We start from the raw sequence: 22,144 nt of genomic DNA on the forward strand, positions 1-22,144 counted from the left end.
ATAACACGCCCTCTATGTTGGAGGCAGAGGTTGATGGTGTTTCGTCGTCAATTTCCCTGGTGGAGGTCACTGAGGTAGTCAAACATCTCCGCAGTGGCAAAGCCCCAGGGATTGATGAGATCCAGCCAGAAATGCGAAAGGCTCTGGGTGTTGAGGGGCTGTCATGGTTGACACGCCTATTCAACATTGCGTGGGAGTCGGGTACAGTGCCAAAGGAGTGGCAAACCGGGTTGGTGGTTCCCCTGTTCAAAAAGGGGGACCAGAGAGTGTGTGCCAATTACCGGGGTATCACACTTCTCAGCCTCCCTGGTAAAGTCTACTCCAAGGTGCTGGAAAGGAGGGTTCGGCCGATCATCGAACCTCAGATTGAAGAGGAACAATGCGGTTTTCGCCCCGGACGTGGAACTACGGACCAGCTCTTCACTCTTGCAAGGATCCTGGAGGGGACCTGGGAGTATGCCCATCCGGTCTACATGTGTTTTGTGGATCTGGAGAAGGCGTATGACCGGGTCCCCCGGGAGAAACTGTGGGAGGTGCTGCGGGAGTATGGGGTAAGGGGGTATCTCCTCAGGGCCATCCAATCTCTGTACTCCCAAAGCGAGAGCTGTGTTCGCGTCCTCGGCAGCCAGTCAGTTTCGTTCTCAGTGGGTGTTGGTCTCCGCCAGGGCTGCGCCTTGTCACCAATCTTGTTTGTGATATACATGGACAGGATATCGAGGCGTAGTCGTGGTGGGAGGGGTTGCAGTTCAGTGGTCTGAGGATCTCGTCACTGCTTTTTGCAGATGATGTGGTCCTCATTGAATCATCGGCCTGTGACCTTCAGCACTCACTGGATCGGCTGGCGGCCGAGTGTGAAGCGGCTGGGATGAGAATCAGCACCGCTAAATCTGAGGCCGTGACTCTTAGCAGGAAACCGGTGGATTGCTTACTCCGGGTAGGAAATGAGTCCTTAGCCCAAGTGAAGGAGTTCAAGTACCTCGGGGTCTTGTTCGCGAGTGAGGGTACGATGGAGCGTGAGATTGGCCGGAGAATCTGAGCAGCGGGGGCGGTATTGCGTTCGCTTTATCGCACTGTTATTACGAAAAGAGAGCTGAGCCGCAAGGCAAAGCTCTCGATCTACCGGTCGATCTTCGTTCCTATCCTCACCTATGGTCATGAGGGTTGGGTGATGAATGAAAGGACAAGATCGCGGGTACAAGCGGCCCAGATGAGTTTCCTCAGAAGGGTGGCTGGCGTCTCCCTTAGGGATAGGGTGAGAAGCTCAGCCAAACGTGCCAAAGTTGAGTTAAATTAGGATAAGTACAATTTAGATAGGTTAAGTTAAAGGGGACATATTATACCACCAGGTGTGACTGTGATTAGCCTTCCAAGCCGTTTTGAAAATCTGCCCCATATGACATCACTAGTGGGTGTGTCCACCTAGATGTGTGCTGGATAGATCATTCTACCAACCTACCCAGTGGACTGAAGTAAACGTTGCTCATCTACCCAGCACAGATCTAGGTGGACACGCCCACTAGTGATGTCATATGGGGCAGATTTTCGAAAACAGCTTGTAAGGCTAATCATACTCACACCTGGTGGTATAATATGTCCCCTTTAAGATAAGATGCATTCAATTGAGTTAAGTAAAGCCGGAATGGGGTTGAACACCTGGTGGGAAATCACTTGATAGACATAAAAATGTAATTTTCCTTTCTAATCATATGTTTCTCCTTCTTGGCATTTATGCACTTTGGCAAATAAAACTATGGTGCATTAACGCCATCAACTGGCTTAATCCAGTTAGGACTGGGAAACGGAGGAACCCAAGACGACCCCGACCATCAGATGGACGTCAAGGAGGCTGCGGGTAAGCACCACCATTAAATGACCCCAGCGGTCAGGTCAGTGTGTCTGGGCCCTTAAATAAGTAAGCTTTAGAAAAGATACCTTAAATTAAGATGAGTCAAGTTAAGATACCTTAAGTTAAGATAAGTCAAGTTAAAACACGTTAAATTCAGTAAAAATACATCAAAATACATTAAAGGTCCCATGACATGAAAATCTCACTTTATGAGGTTTTCTAACATAAATATGAGTTCCCCTAGCATGCCTATGGTCCCCCAGTGGCTAAAACTTGCGTTTGGTGTAAAACGAGCACTAGCTGTTCTGCTCGCCTTTGAAAAAACGGAGGCTCAAGTGCGCTGATTTGGAATGTCTGTGTTTAGGACGTCATCAAGCATGATGACGTCTTAAACGTCATCATGCTCCTCCCCTTACTCTGCCTGGCCCGCCCAGAGACGTTGGCCCGTCAATGAGACTCGACCGTGCGAACGCCACATGGGTGTGTGTGAATACACACACTGTAACGCAAGTGTTTCTTGTCGGTTCTTTGACGCGTCTTATATTTCCACAACGAGACTGTTGTGGGGGTTATCTGAGCCATGGTTGAGAAGGAATTGGGGGAAAGGAACTTTGGCTTTGACTCGCTGAAGTACATGAACTGCGACATGCCGCCGGTTGCCGCGAGGCACCATCGCCCGGCAGCGGGCAGCCGGCAGCAGGCAGCGCGCGGTTCAGTTGACTTCAGGTTGATGTGAAAGTGGAAGAACCAGAGACGTCGCAGAACCCGACAAAGTCGTTTGTGATTCATAATATCGTCTGGAGGCGCACACAGCTTTTTGCCGTGATAATATGTATTATATGATATAGATATCTATGCATTATATTATATTATTTAGATATAGAGCTCCAGGACTGTAACGCAAGTGTTGTACACTTCCTTGTTATTTGGATAACCGTTCTGCTTTTGGTGTTATGGCGCATAACACGTCGGACTCTCGTCTCTGGTATTTCTACAACGAGACTCGTATTGGGGGTCATCTCAGGCAAGGTTGAGAATGAATTGGGGGGAAGGAACTTTGGCTTTGACTCCCTCAAGAACATGAACCACGACATGGAGGAGAAAGGGATTGTTGGCGGCGAATGTCTCCCGCTTGAGCCCCGCTGAGGGACCACCGCCGGAGGCGGAGGTGCCTAAGCGCTGCCCGGCAACGATCCCTTTCTCCTCCTTGTCGCGGTTCAGTCTACATCACATTGATGTGTACGTTGAAGAACCAGGAACGTCGGAGAACCCAACGCGGTCGTTTGAGATTCATAATATCGGCTCACACAGCTTTTGGCCGTGATAATATATATTATATGATATAGATATCTATGTAGGCTATATGATAATATTTAGATATAGAGCTCCAGGACTCCCGTGTGTTCTAGAATATTTACAGAACACGGCTAAAGGCTGTGTGCGCCTCGCCATTGCGATACATCCACTGTAAACAGAGCGCATGGTACCGTGGCTGCAAGCTGCTCAGAGCCACACCCCCACCCTCCTCCTTGACCCGCCTCGCTCCTCCACATTTGCATTATAGCTACAGACACCAAAACAGCGCATTTGGGGGAAGCTAAATGTGCGACTGGCTCGGAGTAGCTGTAACTCTGCACCACGGCTGAATTTCGGGAACGTCTTTGAATACTGTGTTAGTTGCCCAACAATACCTATATTAAAGAATACATGAAATAGCATGTCATGGGACCTTTAAGATTTGTTTGGTTAAGAAAAGTAACAATAAGTCAGGATAACTTAAAGGGGAACCACCACCCTCTTCCGTTTTCTGATGAAAGAGGACATTTCAAACCAACGTGGTCTCACAGGAATCCGTGAAATGACCACTGTGGTCAAAATCCGTGGAATCCTCACAGAAACACGCCAATTTCCGTGATACGGCCACAGATTTTGCTTCAATGAAAGTTATATGTTTGCTTCCCTCGGTAAAGGGACATAAGCACACCCTATCGCCTATTGACAATTACTTCAGGGAGGACGTTCCTCCCTCAGCCTCCATTGACTCCCATTCATTTCCCGAAAGTGTTGGTGGCCGGTGAATAACATGGGGTTCAATGGGAGAGAGGAGGAAAGTCCTCCTCTGAGTGGGTTTGACTAGCTAAGGGATCTGGATCCCACCTACGTCCGCTCATAGCGCATAGCTGCGCTATGAACCAATAAGCAGGAGCCCTGGCTGTGGAGCAGCCTGGAGGGAGGGGTTATCCCCTCAAGTCTAGGCTACGAGAACCAACAAGCTCACTGAACCAACAAGCTCAACAAGTATGCCTCGTTTCAACCGAGCTGTGCACTACTGTTTGTTGTGGTACAGTGCGGCTATGTTCGCTTATATTGGCGTTTCCATTAGGGATGGGCATTTGAAGAAATTTTCTTGATCGAGCATCGCTAGAGTTATCGATCAATTATCGATTAATCATTAACTTTTTTCTATGTTTTTTTTCTAATGTTTTTATCAATGAAATCTTTATTCCAACAATAATGTATGGGCCAAAATTAATACAATACAGTTAACTTGAAGACCTACAACTGTTTAACAGTTTTAAAATAATAAATACAGGCATTATAGGTTATAGGCCTATGCGGCGCTCGTAAAGTCCGAACAATGCGCCTACAGGCGCTCTTAAAGGTTTGGAAACGATTCAACAAGACTAAATCTGTAGCCTATTCCAATTACAATAAGTAGCGAACTTATCGGACAACAATAATCAAACAAAGGCAGTAGGCTAAAAGTGGGCATTAAACTGTATAACTGTTATGAAAAAAAAAGGGGGGGGAAAGGCCGACATATAATGCCTGCAGCCGGCGCGCGGAAAAGGCTCGCAACAAAAAGATGAGCCACCCATTTACAAACAATTGCATGAACTAGTCTATCTAAAAGCAATACCTTATTGAACATATATAAGGCTGGACTTGTTGCTAAAATATCACAGTTTTGGCAAAATGTAACGACTCCAAGAGGCACCAAGCGGAGCGAGAGTCAACACATTAAGAAAGAAAAGAGCGACTCACATACGGTGGTGACTGTCGTCCATAGCATACAGTAACTCCAGCCTACATATTTTTGTTTAGGAATATAAGCATGTTAACATGCTCGGGGGTCAGACGCGAACGCAGCCTTGTAACTGTCAGTCCAGCAGCAGAAAACACCCGCTCTGACGGGACCGAAGTTGCGGGGATGCAGAGGTATTGTCGCGCTAACTTTGACAGCCTGGGGAACCTTCTTCCATTCACTTTCCACCAGTCGGCAGGGTTATATTCAATTAAATGCTTCAAGACTCACAGTATGCAACACAACGTCCTTTTAATCGATAACAATATAAATTGATCGACGCATTTCTTAACGATCAATTATCGAGCATCGATTAATTATGCCCATCCCTAGTTTCCATAGCCCGTGGCCGAGCAGGGTTGCCCGTGGCCGGGCTGCAGAGCCCGCGACCGGGCTGCCCGCGGCCGGCCTGCCCGCGGCCGGGCTGCCCGCGGCCGGGCTGCCCGCGGCCGGGCTGCCCGCGGCCGAGCTGCGGAGCCCGCGAGGAGGATTGACTTGATCTATAAATGAAGTTCCTCATTCTTAAATGGTTTAACAACATGATCAACATTCGGAAACATCCAAACATCCACATTTGCCTCAAACAATGTTAGGCTTACAGCCCATGTAAATAGTTGTGAAATAATGTTCTTGTTGTTCTTTTAATTGTTTGTTACTATGACCATTCTGGTTGATATTATGGAAAGGATGTTAGTGAATGATTCAGAGCATGAAGCATTTTAAATGGCATCACTTTTGGTCTTGTGTCTACATTTTTCTTAAAACAATTGTCGCTGAAAATAAACAGCCAAATTACAATCAATAGCTTCAGTCATTGAAGGCACAAATTGGCCCAATGATAGGCCCAGATTATAATATTTATTTCTTTACCTTTACAAATCAAGAGTAGGCCGGATTTGACTAATTAGGGGTCCTACGAAATCCGTAGGAACCCTATTGTATTCGTTAGTATTATTAGGGGTCCTACGAAATCCATAGGAACCCTATTGTAATCGTTAGTATTATTATTTTTTTCCTGAAATAATCGGTCATATCTCAAAAACGACAAGGTCAAAAGTTCTGAAAATTGGCAGGCTTGTAGAACTCGTAAATTTAATTGAATTGAATTGGCCAGAATGAAGTGTAGGTGGCGCTATAGAAAGCCTTTGAAGTGCAACATACTCAACAGGCTGCCATTTCCATTAGGAATGTGCAATATAGGCCGTTTCTCAATACCAAGTACGCAAACTAGGGACTCGCGGACATGGAAGTTCGCACTTGGCAAGTCCGGACTTCAAGTACACAATTCCGAGTACGGGAGCACGCACCTGCAATTGGAACAGCAGCGGACTCGATGACGTCACCACCTCAGCTCGTCTCAGTTTATAATAAATAAATAAATAGGCATGTATATACTTATTTACATACATACATATTTATATATATTTATTTATTATATACGGAGACCACCAGACCTCCTCGAAGCAACAAAAGTGGTCTATTAAATTCAAGAAGGGCCGGCGAGAATAGGGATATAGTATGGCGACACATTAGTGCCATAAAGCACTCATGTGATAAAACATGCATTCGGGCGTATTATATCATATCACACGCGTAGATATTAATTGCGCACGCGCAAATTATCTCTGCGTGTGCGCGCACTCAGAGCGCTGCTCCCCGAGCGAGGAAAACAGCTCCTCGAGTATGGAGCCAGTTACCTGCCATAATTCAAACCTGAAAAAAAAAGTTTCAAAGGCTTGTAAGTCTGGGTTTGAAAACTCAACACCTTGTAAAAAAGGTTTTGCAACACTGAAAAAATAGATTATAACCTGAAAAAAATTCAAACAAAAATTCAAACATCTGTAAACATGATTTTGTGTTCTACTTAATCTTCTTATATCATTTTCACCAACACATTTTCAAAGTTCAAACAATTTCACCAGCGCATTTGCAGTTTCAAATCTGGCACTGTTCTAACAGTGTATTTCATTGTTTCCCGGTTTTGAAACCTTGTAAATGGGATTCTGCAAACAGGTGTTCATACATTGAGAAATAAGTTTTGAAAGGTTGAATATTTAGTTTTAAAAACTTGTAAAGGTATTTTTTCAGAACTGACTTTTCAGCACTGACTTTTCAGAGATTTGACCACACAGGCGCAAGCTTTGAGTCACGTGAATATTGGCAGTGTTCTGTCGCCCACTCGTTTTGAAACTCCTGACAGTCAAATCTGAAGAAAAAAAAAACGTTCCTGGGGGCGGGACCATTTAGCTCTAAACCTATTGGTTGCTCTCGGCTGACGTACATTCCAATCACGTGTGCCGTTCACCGGGCTGTGCGTGATTGACAGTGCTCTGCCGATGAAAAGAATGTGATTGGAATGTACGTCCCATTAATTCTTCTTGTTTTAATTCTCTTATCAACATGGTGAAGTGCATTGGCTTGCCTTGTGCAAATGATTTTTTATTGATAACAACATTGGCATTTACTGATCAAAACAGGAAGATACAAAAAAAGAGCCTATAGTGCAATCAAAATCTAAGCAGTCGTTTAGACTGCTTTGAACAAATGTCATTTGAACATAGCAGAACATTGGTTTGCGTTAACGCCGTTAATAACGCGTTTAACTGACAGCTCTACTAAATATACAACCTTTCAAAACTTATTTCTCAATGTATGAACACCTGTTTGCAGAATCCCATTTACAAGGTTTCAAAACCGGGAAACAATGAAATACACTGTTAGAACAGTGCCAGATTTGAAACTCTGCAAATGTGCTGGTGAAATTGTTTGAACTTTGAAAATGTGTTGGTGAAAATGATATAAGAAGATTAAGTAGAACACAAAATCATGTTTACAGATGTTTGAATTTTTGTTTGAATTTTTTTCAGGTTATAATCTATTTTTTCAGTGTTGCAAAACCTTTTTTACAAGGTGTTGAGTTTTCAAACCCAGACTTACAAGCCTTTGAAACTTTTTTTTTCAGGTTTGAATTATGGCAGGAAACTGGCTCCATACTCGAGAGCATTACCTCGTTGCAAGCGAGAGCGGGAAATAACTTCGGTCGCACAAAACAGCCTCAGCCTCTCGCGAATGATGTTCTGCTCTCGCGCGCAAATTTAGTTTTGGCACTATGGGGAGGGAACCAAGGCAGGGCGGGCTTTCCTATGATTGGCCATTTCTGAAGCGCGATATTTGATTGACAGCCCTCCTCACATTCAATTCTGAATTGTACAGTAAATGGCTGAAACGATAGTTACGTATTGTAACTCTAGATTCTATGAGTATAGGCGCAGCCTTTTAAGGCTATCGCTATTGGGTTATCCCTAGGCGTGAGCACTGAAAACCCACCAACAGCGTGGGCCTCAATTACGTCCGCGTGCGGCGTGCCTCAATGACGTCCGCATTTCGCAGATATAGTCGGGCGCCGGCGGACGTTCTGCCCCCAATAAACAGCTTTTCTTCAGCTATTTTAAGGACAATGAGGCCGACACTTAAAAGGCTGCGCCTATACTCATATAATCTAGAGTTACAATACGTAACTATCGTTTCAGCCATTTACTGTACAATTCAGAATTGAATGTGAGGAGGGCTGTCAATCAAATATCGCGCTTCAGAAACGGCCAATCATAGGAAAGCCCGCCCTGCCTTGGTTCCCTCCCCATAGTGCCAAAACTAAATTTGCGTGCGAGAGCAGAACATCATTCGCGAGAGGCTGAGGCTGTTTTGTGCGACCAAAGTTATTTCCCGCTCTCGCTTGCAATGAGGTAATGCTCTCGAGGAGCTGTTTTCCTCGCTCGGGGAGCAGCGCTCTGAGTGCGCACGCGCGAAGAGATAATTTGCGCGCTCGCAATTAATATCTACGCGTGTGATACAATATAATACGCCCGAATGCATGTTTTATCACATGAGTGCTTTATGGCACTAATGTGTCGCCATAATATAGTGCCATACCGTCAATATGAATTTCATTAATTTCCGAGAGGATGGTCAATGGTCAGATACAGATCTCGTTATAACAATAATTTATATCGATGTAACGAGAAAGGATGTAATGATAACGCCAAGAAAATAAAGGCTACATGGTTATAATAATTTAAATATAATTAACTTATAAAGCGTATAACGAGACAACGTGACGTTCTTTGTGTACGTTAGTTGTGGGCCAGCAGAGGCAGCATTTTAACCGAATTCGGCCTATAACCTTATACATATAATAGTCTAACTCTATATGTCAAATGTATGATATTCTGTAGGCCTACGTATAGGCTAGTTTTTTATATTATAAATATTTAAATATTGTCATACCTGAACCACATTCCCAATGCATTTCAATGCATTTCAATCTGGAGATTATTTTCAATTTCAGAAGGGGGGGCAGGCTGCGCAGGATTCATCAAAACAACAATCCTATGGTGGTTGCCATCGACTGCACCCTTCCACCCCCCCCCCCCCCCCCCCTTTCCCACAGTTATCGTATACATCCATGTGCACTTCTTTACGACCTATGGCCATTATTTCATTTTCTGTAACATCCACGCATAGATCCTGCAATTAATACATGTTCATCTTATATGCAAAATATTCTGAACAAAGCCCCGAACATATTGATTCTAGATTCCTGTGATAGAAGCGGGATGCTTTGATGAGGAGCATTAATGTACACAATGTATGCACCGTTGACTTTGCAAACGACTTCATGAGTTCAGACATCTCTGCTCCAAACCACGTTAACGACGTTAAGGGTGGCAACTGAGTTGCCGTCAATTGTGTTGTTTTTGTCGTAAACTAGGGTCTGCTGGAATATCTTTCCATTTTACGCAGTTTAGACTAGTACGTTTAAACTGAGTAAAATAAGTTATTTTTGTATTGTTCTTTTTTTTTATTCGCTGTCTGGTGTCTAGTTACGTCACTCCGAGAGATGCGCATGGACAGATTTGTGTAGAGACACAGCCTAGGCCTATAACCTATTAGTGAAAGCAAAACACCAAGCTCATTCATTTAACGAGGCAGGGTTATTTGAAAGAATTTATTAAGTTATCATGTGAGAGAGGTCATTCCTGAGTGTGCTTACTATTTATGTCTAGTGTACCCCTACTGTCCACAAGCACCCCCCCTCCCCCATATGGATATGGAGAATTGTTGCAACGTCCCAGTTGTGGTGTCATGAAAGAGGGCATTCAAATATACTACAATGATCAATTAGGAGGCCGAAGCCCTAAAGGAAGTGATGCAATAGGTGACTGAGGCGAGGACATTAACAAGTAAGCTATAGACCTGGGATCTCTTTAGAGGGTCTCAAAGAACACACACGATTATCAACTGGGGGCTCCAGCCCTACAGGAAAGGCTCACATATCATCATCAAATGCTAAATTTTTTCGCATTGGCACCAAGTCATTGCTAGAAATTAATCTAAATTAGTTGACAAGAGATAGAATCTTGTCCATTAGACCTTCAACCAGGGTGTATCTTGGGATTACTCAGTGAAAATTGTGGGTCTCTGGAAAAGAAAAGCCCTAACCCTAACCATAACCCTAACCCAAAATCTCAGAAAGTGAATGTTAATTTCTCTCATAACTTTTTGTCATTATTAAAGAGAGGCCTGATTCTCAGATATGATCATGGATGGCTAGAGTGTAGGTCTGGGAAGAACTTCAGGCCAAAATCTTGCAAGCGAGCCGCTGGGTGAGGTGCAACGAGATGAAGCACTTGCTGAGTAATTGCTTGATGATCGTATGCGTCCTTTGAGACCCCCGTTGATATAAAAGAGACCGCAGGTCTATAGATTACTTGTTACTGTCCTTAACTCAGAAGTTACCTATTGCATCACTTCCTTTAGGGATTCGGCCTCCTAATTGATCATTGTAGTATATTTGAATGCCCTCTTTCATAGATATGACACCACCACCACTGAGGCCTGGCAACAACTCGCCATATCCATATGGGGTGCATGGGGTGGCTAGTGGACAGTAGGGTTACACTAGACATGAATAGGAAGCTTGCAATGAGCATTTCAATGACCAGAAATAGTCAATACACTCAGGGGGAGGAATGACCGCTCACACATGATATCTGAATGAATTATTTCAAATAACCCTGCCTCGTCCAATCAATGAGCTTGAGCTTTTGCTTTCACAAATAGGTTATAGGCTGTGTCACTACCAAATATGTCCGTGCGCAACTCTCAGAGTGACGTAACTAGCCACCAGACATTGATTTAAAAAGTAACTTATTAATTACAAGTCTAAACTGTGGAAATTTGAAAGATATGGGGGGGGGGGTCGATGGCAACCACCATAGCAACCATGACAGTCACGTGACGTGGACGCATGCTCATTGAAAAGAATAGGCCAAAAAACGTAGGTGTGTCACATGTTTAGAGCCGTTATTGTAATGTGTTTTCCGCTGTGGGCAGATTTACTACAATCTGGTGTGAGACTGGGTTTAAGGAACGTGGTTAAATCGGATTGTTGTTTTGACGAATCCTGCGCAGCCCCCCCCCCTTCTGAAGTCGAAAATAATCTCCCAATTTAAATGCATTGGTTTAATATTGAATAAATTAAATATTAAAATATATATTATGTATAAATAAATAAATAGACAATTATTTAGCTATAATATTATAAGTTGACCATGTAGTTATTATCGTTATATACATCGATATAAATTATTGTTATAACGAGATCTGTATCTGACCATTGAGCATCCTCTCGGAAATGAATGAAATTCATATTGAAGGTATGGCACTATATCCCTATTCACGCCGGCCCTTCTTGAATTTAATAGACCACTTTCGTGCATAGGTATATACATACCTATTTATTTATTTATTATGTACGGAGAAGCAACAAAATAAGTAAATATGTAGGCCTATGGATAAATATGTACGTGTATATATATATATATATATATATATATATATATATATATATATATATATATATATATATATATATATATATATATACACACACACATACATATTTATAGATATTTATTTATTTCGTTATATTTAGATGTTTATTTATTGATTTGTTATACACACAGACCACCAGACCTCCTCGAAGCAACGAAAATGGTCTATTAAATTCAAGATGGGTGCATGGGCGAGAACAGGGATATAGTGCCATACCGTCAATATGAATTTCATTCTATATGGTCATTTCAAGGATCCCTGTGAGACCCGGTTGACTCGGTCGTTGAGACGGGGATCTGTGTGTGTGTGCCACGGAATATGAGTGTCATTAACTTGCATTGGTGCAAATTCCGTTGGCATATCACAGACAATTTAAGTGATTCCGTGAGGCCACCACGGATTTTGAGTTAAGCGCCCGTGGTCGACTCGGTCGTTGATACGGGGATCTGTGTGTGTGCCACGGAAAATGAGTGTCATTAGGTTGCATTTGAGCAAATTCCTTTGGCATATCACAGACAATTTAAGTGATTCCGTGATGCCACCAAGGATTTTGAGTTAAGCGCCCGTCGTCGACTCGTTCATTGAAACGGGGATCTGTGTGTGTGCCACGGAATATGAGTGTCATCAACTTGCATTGGAGCAAAATCAATGGCCATATCATGGAAATTGGCGTGTTTCCGTGGTCATTTCACGGATTCCTGTGAGACCAGGTTGTTTCATACGCATACTGTGAGAAAACCTACAACCTCAACAACATTTCTGTTCTTTCTCAAGAACCAAAACTTGCTTTATGTGCCAACTTTTCCGGGATATTTTCACAGATTGTATCATGGGAAATGGTTTATTCCTGGCCCTTCCACTTTTTCCACGTGTTCATCGTAACTAGAATAGAGGAACAAATCAGAGATCTGAGAGTCAAACTTTTTCTTTGCAGTCTCCTCTGAAGTTTCTTTATGAACCGGTTTGATAGAACAGGCCGTTTTGAAAATCCCTGGCCTTGACATCGAGACCAGGGACATTAGCATAATCCAACCCCTATCAGGTGAATAACCATGCCCATTCCAAACACAGATGTGATGAAGAATGAGAGGAGCTCTGTCGGGTAGAGCTTTTATGACGCAACGAGTGTGTGGATGGTGGGTTTCCCGGATACATGTCGTATAACGCCACAGAGTGTGTGGATTGTAGGCTTCCCAATTATACGCTCTAAGTTACGTGAAGGAAAATATATGTAAAGAAAGGATAGGATTAAAGATGATTAGATACATTTAGATGAACATTAAAATACACACTAAGAAGAATGTACTCCAATGAAACGCCACTTTACCTCCCAGGTCCTCCTCCTCCTCTTCTTCTCTGGTGTCCGCGCTCTTCTTCATGGGCACGGACCCGTCCTCTCCCTCCAGGGTGGACTGGGTCTCTCCTGGGCTCTGACAGCTCCACCGCAGGGTGGACTCCTCAGTCTCCTGCTCCGCTCCCCCAGCCCAGGCCCCCTCCCTGGGCTGGGAGCAGGGGGCTGGCGGGGGTGGGACCTCCAGGACCTCCGGGAGCTCTGGTGCCCGGTCTGGGGGGAGGTCTAAGCCATTGCTGCTGGCGGTGAGGGGAGTGGAGTTGGTAGGTGGTGCCACCTCGAGGTGATGCTGGTAGCGCAGCCAGTCCTCCCCCAGCTGCTCCCGGAAGCTGTCCATCCGCTCTATGTCCTTCTGGTGGGGGAGCACGATGTCTACCGGGAGGAAAGAGGGCTTTTACTTTGAAATGTACTGTTTGTATATATGTCTACCGGAAGGAGATTGGACATTTACTTTGAAATCAATGCATATATCTCTACCGGAAGGAGAGGTGAATTTTACTTTGAAAGGTTTTTATTAGTGCTGTCAGTTAAACGTGTTATTAACGGCGTTAACGCAAACTAATTTTAACGGCGTTAATATTTTTATCGCGCGATTAACGCAATTTTTTTTCTTTGGCTCAAAACAAAGAAGCAGTAGCCTGACAGCTATGTTCAAGGCAGTATGTTTGTATGTTCATCGTTTAATTGCACTATAGGCTTTTTTTTTTGTATCGTCCTGTTTTGATCAGTATATGCCAATGTTGTTATCAATAAAAAAACATTTGCACAAGGCAAGCCGATGCATTTCTCCATGTTGATAAGAGCATTAAAATGAGAAAAAATAATGGGACAAAGAAATCAAGGGATATTTAGCATAGAAAAAACATTTGCGATTAATCATGATTAAATATTTTAATCGCTTGACAGCACTAGTTTTTATACATCCTTCTGGTGAGGTAGCACGATGTTTACTGCGAATAGAGGACTTTTACTTTGAAAGGTATGGGTTTTCTGGTGACGCGCACACACCCCTACCTTGAGAGGAGGTCCGTGGTCTGGGCTGGTGATCTGTGTCACTGAGTTCAGAGATGCTGGCCCTCCTCACCTTCACCTTGGCCTGTAGGAGGAGGGGAAACAGTGAAGGAGAGGGACACTAGCCTGCACGGAGCCTGGGCCCTTATTACAGAAACTTCCTATCTTAAGTCCCAAGTTAAGATAGGAGAAGTGTAAGATAGGATTTCTCTCAATTTGTTATTACAGAAACATATCCTATCTTGTTTTGGGAATCCTATCTAAGATATCCTAAGTAGGCGATCTAGAATCGACATTCAGCTTTACCTAGCAACAGATGAAGCTTACGTGCGCATCAAATATTTTTTAACTATCCGTCGACGCAACAGAGACGGCAAGCGCTGTGATTGGTCCTCTAACAAAGTCATTTCCGAAATCACTTCTCCGGTTTGACTTTGCACCTTATTTACTTTGTGCATTGTTTACTTTGCACATTAAGGACCAAACACCAAATACGTTTTGAAAAGCTTTGGACGTTAAACGTTAAATTCTCCACCAAAGACTTTTCTGACATTGGAATATAATTTTTTACCCCTTCTTCAAACCGGAATCAACCGGAGTGAAGAGAGCAAGAGCGTCACTCTCATTGGCTGGAGGTTATTTTAACATTGAAAGGCCGTGCCCATATTTGGAAATCTATTGCTGCCAAGCCAAGGCCACTACAATAACTCTCCGTTGTTCAGGCAGGAAGCGTACCCTGGCCTTCTTCCTGCGGACCCGCGTCACCGCCACCTCGCCCACGGACATACTGTCGCTCAGCTCCCCCGCGCCGCTGGACCCTTCCTCTGCACCACGCTCCGTTTCCCTGGCAACCGGGGGCGGGGCCTGGGAATGGCCAATGAGCTGCCCCGGTTTGGGCAGGACCTTAGGGGAAGTGTCAGACAGTGAAACGTGATTGGCTGTTGACTGACTCATCAGAATGAACTGTATTAAAAAAATTGTTGGACAACTTGTTTCACGAATACATTGTTTTTGTTATTGTTGTAGCAGTATCTCTACAAAACAATGTCTAATGCTAGGTACTTAAGATTGACTTACGGACAGCTCTGATGAGGTCAACGTGCAGCCGTCCAGCTTGAGCTGAAACCAAAACACAGTGTCTTTGAGGGTGTAGGGTAGATGCAAGGGTGTAGGGTGGATGTGAGGCTGTAGGGTGGATGTGAGGCTGTAGTGGTGGATGTGAGGGTGTAGGGTTGGATGTGAGGGTGTAGGGGTGGGTGTAGGGGTGGGTGTGAGGGTGTAGGGATGGATGTGAGGGTGTAGGGTAGATGTGAGGGTGTAAGGGTGGATGTGAGGGAGTAGGGGTGGGTGTAGGGATGGATGTGAGGGTGTAGGGGTGGATGTGAGGGTGTAGGAGTGGGTGTAGGGGTGGGTGTGAGGGTGTAGGGATGGATGTGAGGGTGCAGGGGTGGGCGTGAGGGAGTAGGGTGGGTGTCAGGGTGTAGGAGGTCTACTGACCCTGAGGTGGGCCGCCCGGGGGGAGAGGTGACGGACGGTTGCAATGCGGTGGTTCCTCTGGAAGAACAGAGGGTTCCCATCCAGGATGAGCTGGGGGAGGAGGAGGAGGAGCACGTTAGGGTCACAGGGTCACACACACATAAATACACACACCTGGACAATTGGCATACTGTGCTGTGAAAGGTTCTACCAAAAAGTGTGTGTGTGTGTGTGTGTGTGTGTGTGTGTGTGTGTGTGTGTGTGTGTGTGTGTGTGTGTGTGTGTGTGTGTGTGTGTGTGTGTGTGTGTGTGTGTGTGTGTGTGTGTGTGTGTGTGTGTGTGTGTGAAACGCAGAAGCACACATGTGTGTGTGTTACCGTGGAGAGAACATGCAGCAGTGCCAGAGGAGCGAGCTGAGAATGTTCTAGCAGCAGGTTGTAGGCAAGGTCCACGTGTTGCAGCGACGACAACTGTTCTACACCTGGAACACACACACACACAGTAAATGTTGGATTACAAGTCTGCAGCTCTCATTGTATTGATGTAAATATCAATCAAAACAGTTGTGAATATTTTTCTTGACTCCACATTAAGAACAATGGTGTGTGGATATTTTCATTCTGCATAGTGTGTGTGTTTGTGTGCGCACATATAAATGAGCAGGTGATTATAAACGTATGCATGTGTTTAAGTGTGTGTGTATGTGTACATGTGTGTGTGTTACCGTTGATGGTCTCCAGCTCGTTGTTGCGGAGGATGAGTGTGTGCAGCTTGGCCTGGGCGCTAGGGGCAAGCGATGGCGCCCTCTGCAGGTTGTTGTAGCCCAGGTTCAAATACTTCAACTCACTGAGAGGCTGAGAGACATAGAGACACGCAGAACGACAGACAGACAGACAGACAGACATAGAGACACGCAGAACGACAGACAGACAGACAGACAGACATAGAGACACGCAGAACGACAGACAGACAGACATAGAGACACGCAGAACGACAGACAGACAGACATAGAGACACGCAGAACGACAGACAGACAGACATAGAGACACGCAGAACGACAGACAGAGACATAGAGACACGCAGAACGACAGACAGACAGACATAGAGACACGCAGAACGACAGACAGACATAGAGACACGCAGAACGACAGACAGACAGACATAGAGACAGGCAGACAGACATAGAGACACGCAGAACGACAGACAGACAGACATAGAGACAGGCAGACAGACATAGAGGCAGGCAGGCAGGCAGGCAGGCAGGCAGACAGACAGACAGACAGACAGACAGACAGACAGACAGACAGACAGACAGACAGACAGACAGACAGACAGACAGACAGAGCCAGGTTAAAGGGCTGATTATGTTCCCGGAAGGTAAACAATTTTGGGAAGCGCTTCGTCAGGCCCTTGCGGTGGATGCAAGGACGTAAGGGGTCCGTAACCCCATTGCATTGCGTGAATGTGGGACCATGATCAACCCTTAAGAGTCCATCAACCAGCCGATACAGAAGCTCTGCCCAGCACTGTCGGTGCTTCAGGACAACCCTCAGACAGTTCAGCCCCGCCAAGTTACCAATTAATAAAAATTAAATACCACAAAGAAACACTGGAAAGAAACTACAAAGTCAGTTACACTTATATCTTACCAAAAATAGAGGATATCTGATCTTGATGAATCTCTCACACACACACACAGAGACAGAGACATAGAAATAGAAGAGAAATAGTAGGAGCCACAGAGAGAAAAAGAGAAAAAGAGGGAGAACCAAATTGAGAGAAAGAGAAAGAGGGAGAGACAAAGAGAGAGAAAGAGAAAGAGAGGGTAAGACAAAGAAAGAGAAAGAAAAGTCCCTTTCAAACGTTAATTATATTATCGTGAGGGCTGCATGTGTGAAAGGGGGTGGGAGAGAGAGAGAGAGAGAGAGTGAGCGAGAGATATTTTAAGTTATCTTATTTAAATATAAGTGTAAGACAATTTGACAATGTTTTGTGCTTTGACAATATAAATGTATGTTTCCCATGCCAATGAAGCACTTTAAATTGACCTTGAGAAAGAGAACGTGAGGAAAATGTCTTGCTTTGACAATGTAAATGTATTATTTTCCTATCAACGAAGACCTTTGCATCTGTAAACGGACAGATATAAAGAGAAAAAAATACAAAGCAGGACTTGTGAGAGCGAGAGAGAAGATTCAGGTGGCGAAGGACCCCAGATAAGGAGAGTGCACAGAGAGAGAATATGGAGAGAGAGAGTGAGAATATGGTGAGAGCCAATATGGTGAGAGCCAATATTGTGAGAGCCAATATGGAGAGAGCGAGAGAGAGAGAGAGAGAGAGAGATACCTTGAGGAACTCAGCACAGTCCTGGATCTTGTTGTGACTCAGATCCATAGACGTCAGGACATTCAGCAGACTCTGAGGAAATCACACATTACACTTATCACCACTGTGTGAGCATCCGCCTGTGTGTATTAATGCGTGCATGTGTGTGCATTAATGCCTGCGTGTGTGTGTGTTAATGTGTGCATGTGTTTTAATGCGTGCCTGCGTGTGTGTGTGTGTATTAATGCTTGTGTGTGTGTTTGTGTATTAATGTGTATATTAATGTGTGTGTGTGCATTAATGTTTGTGTGTGTATGAATGTGTGTATTAATGTTTGTTTGTGTATTAATGTGCGTGGGCTATTCATTTGTATGTGTGTGTGTGTGTGTTTTGTGTGTATATTAAGGTGTGTGTACGTGTGTTTGTATTAATGTGTGTGTTTTGTGTGTGTATTAAAGTGTGTGCATCAATGTGTATGTGGGAAGTCTCTATTAATGTGTGTCTATTACTTATTAGTATTGCTAAATATTATTAGTGTGTTTGTGTCTGTGACTGATTGAGTGTGAGTGTGAGTGTGAGTGTGAGTGTGTGTGTGTGTGTGTGTGTGTGTGTGTGTGTGTGTGTGTGTGTGTGTGTCTGACCAGCGAGGCATCCAGGCAGTTGATAGAGTTGTAGCTGAAGTTTAGAGTGTGGAGGTCTAGCCAGGGGAGTGCAGAACTCAGGTCACCTCCACACAGTGACAGCAGCTCCTACACAAAGACACATACATAATACACATACTTATTATTTTACACACACACACACACACACACACACACACACACACACACACACACACACACACACACACACACACACACACACACACACACACACACACACACACACACACACACACACACACACACACACGGTACCTCCAGGGAGGTGAGGCTTTTGGAGCACTTGAAGACCTCCAGCTGGGAGTACACTCCTCTCAGTCCCTCCAGACGGTGAGGAGGGATACGCTTCAACTGGAGGACAGAGAGAGAAAGAAGAAGAAAAAAAGAAGGAGAAGAAGAAGAAGAAGGAGAAGAAATAGAAGTAGAAATAGAAGAAGATGAAAAGGAAGTAGAATTGATTCAAGTCAAGTCAAGTTTATTTATGTAGCACATTTGAAAACAACAGTAGTTGACCAAAGTGCTGTACACAAATACAATATAAAAAACAATTCCATTGTTCTGAACGTATTCCTTGATCAAGTGGAGGTGCTGATTCTTAAAGCGAGGTAGATATTTACCTCCAGGATCTTGAGGGACTTGAAAGGGAAGATCTTCACTGCAGACTGAGTCCTCGACCCGGGCACCTCTATCAGCTGGGAAATCAGAATACAACATTACAACACCATGAACCCTGTTTAAATACACCCTTATATTATGCACTAAACAAATCCCACTGCTAGAAATGCTTAAAGAAATGCGTGTTTAAAATTGTAAAACTAACAATACTCTGAATGAAATGCATATAGAGTGCATCTCAAGCTATATGGCTCTTTCCTTCTCTCCCCATCCTCCTTTTCTCAGTATTTTTTCCTATCCCTCCCTTCATCCTTCTCCCTCCCCTCCCTTCATCCTTTCCTCTCCCTCTTCTTCTCCCTCTCCATCCCTTCATCACTGTCTCCCTCCCTTTATCCTTCCCACTCTCTCTTTTTCTCCCTCTCCCCCATCCATCATTCTCTCTCTCTCTCTCCCCCCCTCCATCATTCTCCCTCCCTTCCTCCTTCCCCCTCTCTCCACCCCCCAACCCCCCACCTTCAGTGAGATAGTCTTCTGCAGCACGTCAAACAGGAACTGCAGCTCCAGCAGGGAGTGTGTGTCGGCGGGGTGGGAGGCCAGCGCCAGGAAGCCGTGTTGGGCGCCGGGCCGGGAGAGCAGGTACTGCTCGAACAGCAGCGTCAGCTGGGCCAGCGTGGACGCCTGAAGGGTCAGGGTGCTGCTGCCGCTCAGCACCTCGCCCCCTGGGGGAGGAGAGGGTGGGGAGGGGGAGAGGGGATGGGAGATGGTGGGGGGGAGGGGGAGAGGGGATGGGTGGTGGTGGGGAGGGGATGGCGGAGGAAAGGTGGAGGGGAGAGGGGGCCGGTAAGAATGTATAACGGAACTCAGACTTAATAAAAGGACAGGACACTAACCCGCCCTGTCTACTTCGGCATTCCAATGGTTAAAAACATTGTTTAGATATGCAAAATAAGGGTAAGTGTGAGTGTTACCATCGTTTCGGAGCAGCGCGGCCAGGCTGTGGACAAGGGAGGACTTGCCCGTGTGTGCGACAGCCATCCTGAAAACCCAACGACACACAACAGGAGATCACAACACTAGAATGTGGTGTGTGTGTGTGTGTGTGTGTGTGTGTGTGTGTGTGTGTGTGTGTGTGTGTGTGTGTGTGTGTGTGTCGTCACATGTCCGTAACTGCAGAACTGCGGATCTCGGTAGTACGTGAGCATGCGACAGGGGGTAGGGGGCACATTTCAATTTGCTTTGTTATGCCTACAAAACATATGTGCATTCACTATTGGGCGTGCTGTGGCTCAGGAGCGGGTGGAGGGTAACCGGAAGGTTGCTAGTTCGATCCTCCGGCTCCTCCTAGCTGTGAGTTGTGAGCTCTGCGTCGATGTGTCCCAGAGCAAGCCACCTCACCCGGACTGCTCTGGCTGTCACCTGGCGTGGTTGACACCGCCGTTGGTCTGTGAATGTGTGTATGTGAGGCAATATTGTAAAGCGCTTTGAGTGGCCATTGAGTCACCATCTGAGAAGCGCTGCATAATTGCAGTCTATTAACCATGTACCATTAATCTGCCTCTTCCCTTTTAAACTCCCCCTCAGCACCCTTACTTAAATAAAACAAATGTTTAATGATATAAGAGTCGGAAGTCGGTCCTTGACGACGTGACCTTGGTATTGAACATTTAAGTCTCCTTAACAAAACCCTAGGATCCGTGCCGCGATCCCCTCAACCCCACCGTCATGTTTCCGTACACAACCATACACAACAGTACACGTACCTTCATCACAGTGGGAAAATAGACAGTGTAGTGCACATTTATTTGATCACTTTTAACACCCCCAACCTTCGACATACGTACCTTTAACAGGACAATCTAACAGCACTGTTTATTAGCGGAACATTCCCAAAATAAACCTAAATGTCTGAGATCTGAAAGGCAAGCAGCGAGAGATGATGTTGACATTTTATGTCACGTGACGCTGTCAACAACGGCAAAGAGAACGGCAGCCGACACGGGACAAAGATATTGAAGCATATATGTTGCAAAATTCAAATGGCAATGGAATTTGCAATTTGCAATTCAATAAGTCATTACATTATGCAATTGACAATTCATAATGCAATTTAATAATTTAATTTTTAAATACGTTTTTCAAAGTGTATTTTGATATGCAAAGTGACAATGAAATCTTCAATGAAATTTGCAAAAGTTATAACAATAAAAATAGAAAACCATTTTGTCAATTATTTTGAGTTCCTTTATTCAAATTGAAAAGCTATAGCGTCCCCGTGATTGCAATGCACTTCAGAACGCTCCCTGTGTTGCGAAATTCAAATTAGTCAATCCGCAAAACACTTGGCAAAATATTTTGCAAAACGTTTTACAAAAGATTATGCAAAACGCTTTGCAAAGATTTTGCAAAATCAGCCAATCGCGTCTGGGCGGGAACTACGTCACTTCCTCGCCAGACCAGCTGATCATCCACGACGCTGTTTTATTATCCATCCGTCTCGGAGGTCCGAGGACGTTGCCGAGCGACACACACGAACACGCCCCTTTTCCTCGGAAGGCGAACTCCCCATCTCGGTTGAACTCAGTGGTGACCTAGCCGAATTCAAGATGGCTTCGCCCAGTGTGACTTGAAGCATGAACTGTTTTCATTGTGCTTGGACCACTTTGGTGGTGAGTCGGTTCGCAGAGAATACTCAAACGCACTACTTGGCACTTTATTTTCTATGCCTAGCATTGTGCCAGGTTTGACTGGGTTGACGTATATAGTAATAACGTGAAAATGGCGAAAAAGACGGTGGCCGAGCTGCTGCGGGAGGCCGCTGCAGCTCTTGATGAGCAGCGAGATGCAGGGTCCGAAACAGCGACCAACATGCCTGCACCGGA

General features: G+C 44.8%; 1 protein-coding gene across 2 annotated transcripts in view; it reads right to left on the reverse strand.

The window, feature by feature from the left end:
- The window catches only part of stk11ip (serine/threonine kinase 11 interacting protein), a 63,005-nt gene extending 41,751 nt beyond the window's left edge, over positions 1-21,254 (reverse strand). For both annotated transcript variants that reach the window (XM_060050729.1, XM_060050728.1), the window contains exons 1-14: positions 21,107-21,254; positions 20,234-20,301; positions 19,779-19,984; positions 19,268-19,342; positions 18,906-19,001; positions 18,630-18,737; positions 18,010-18,081; positions 16,388-16,517; positions 16,041-16,144; positions 15,685-15,774; positions 15,265-15,306; positions 14,923-15,090; positions 14,191-14,272; positions 13,153-13,548 (exon numbers count right to left, since the gene is read on the reverse strand). In XM_060050729.1, coding sequence (XP_059906712.1) covers positions 13,153-13,548; positions 14,191-14,272; positions 14,923-15,090; positions 15,265-15,306; positions 15,685-15,774; positions 16,041-16,144; positions 16,388-16,517; positions 18,010-18,081; positions 18,630-18,737; positions 18,906-19,001; positions 19,268-19,342; positions 19,779-19,984; positions 20,234-20,300 — 1,636 coding nt within the window. In that variant the 5' untranslated portion in view covers position 20,301; positions 21,107-21,254. The remainder of the gene's footprint in view (positions 1-13,152; positions 13,549-14,190; positions 14,273-14,922; positions 15,091-15,264; positions 15,307-15,684; positions 15,775-16,040; positions 16,145-16,387; positions 16,518-18,009; positions 18,082-18,629; positions 18,738-18,905; positions 19,002-19,267; positions 19,343-19,778; positions 19,985-20,233; positions 20,302-21,106) is intronic.
- Between the last annotated feature and the right edge of the window lie 890 nt (positions 21,255-22,144).

This window comes from Gadus macrocephalus, chromosome 4 (assembly GCF_031168955.1).
Source record: "Gadus macrocephalus chromosome 4, ASM3116895v1".
Classification (NCBI taxonomy): Eukaryota; Metazoa; Chordata; class Actinopteri; order Gadiformes; family Gadidae; genus Gadus; species Gadus macrocephalus.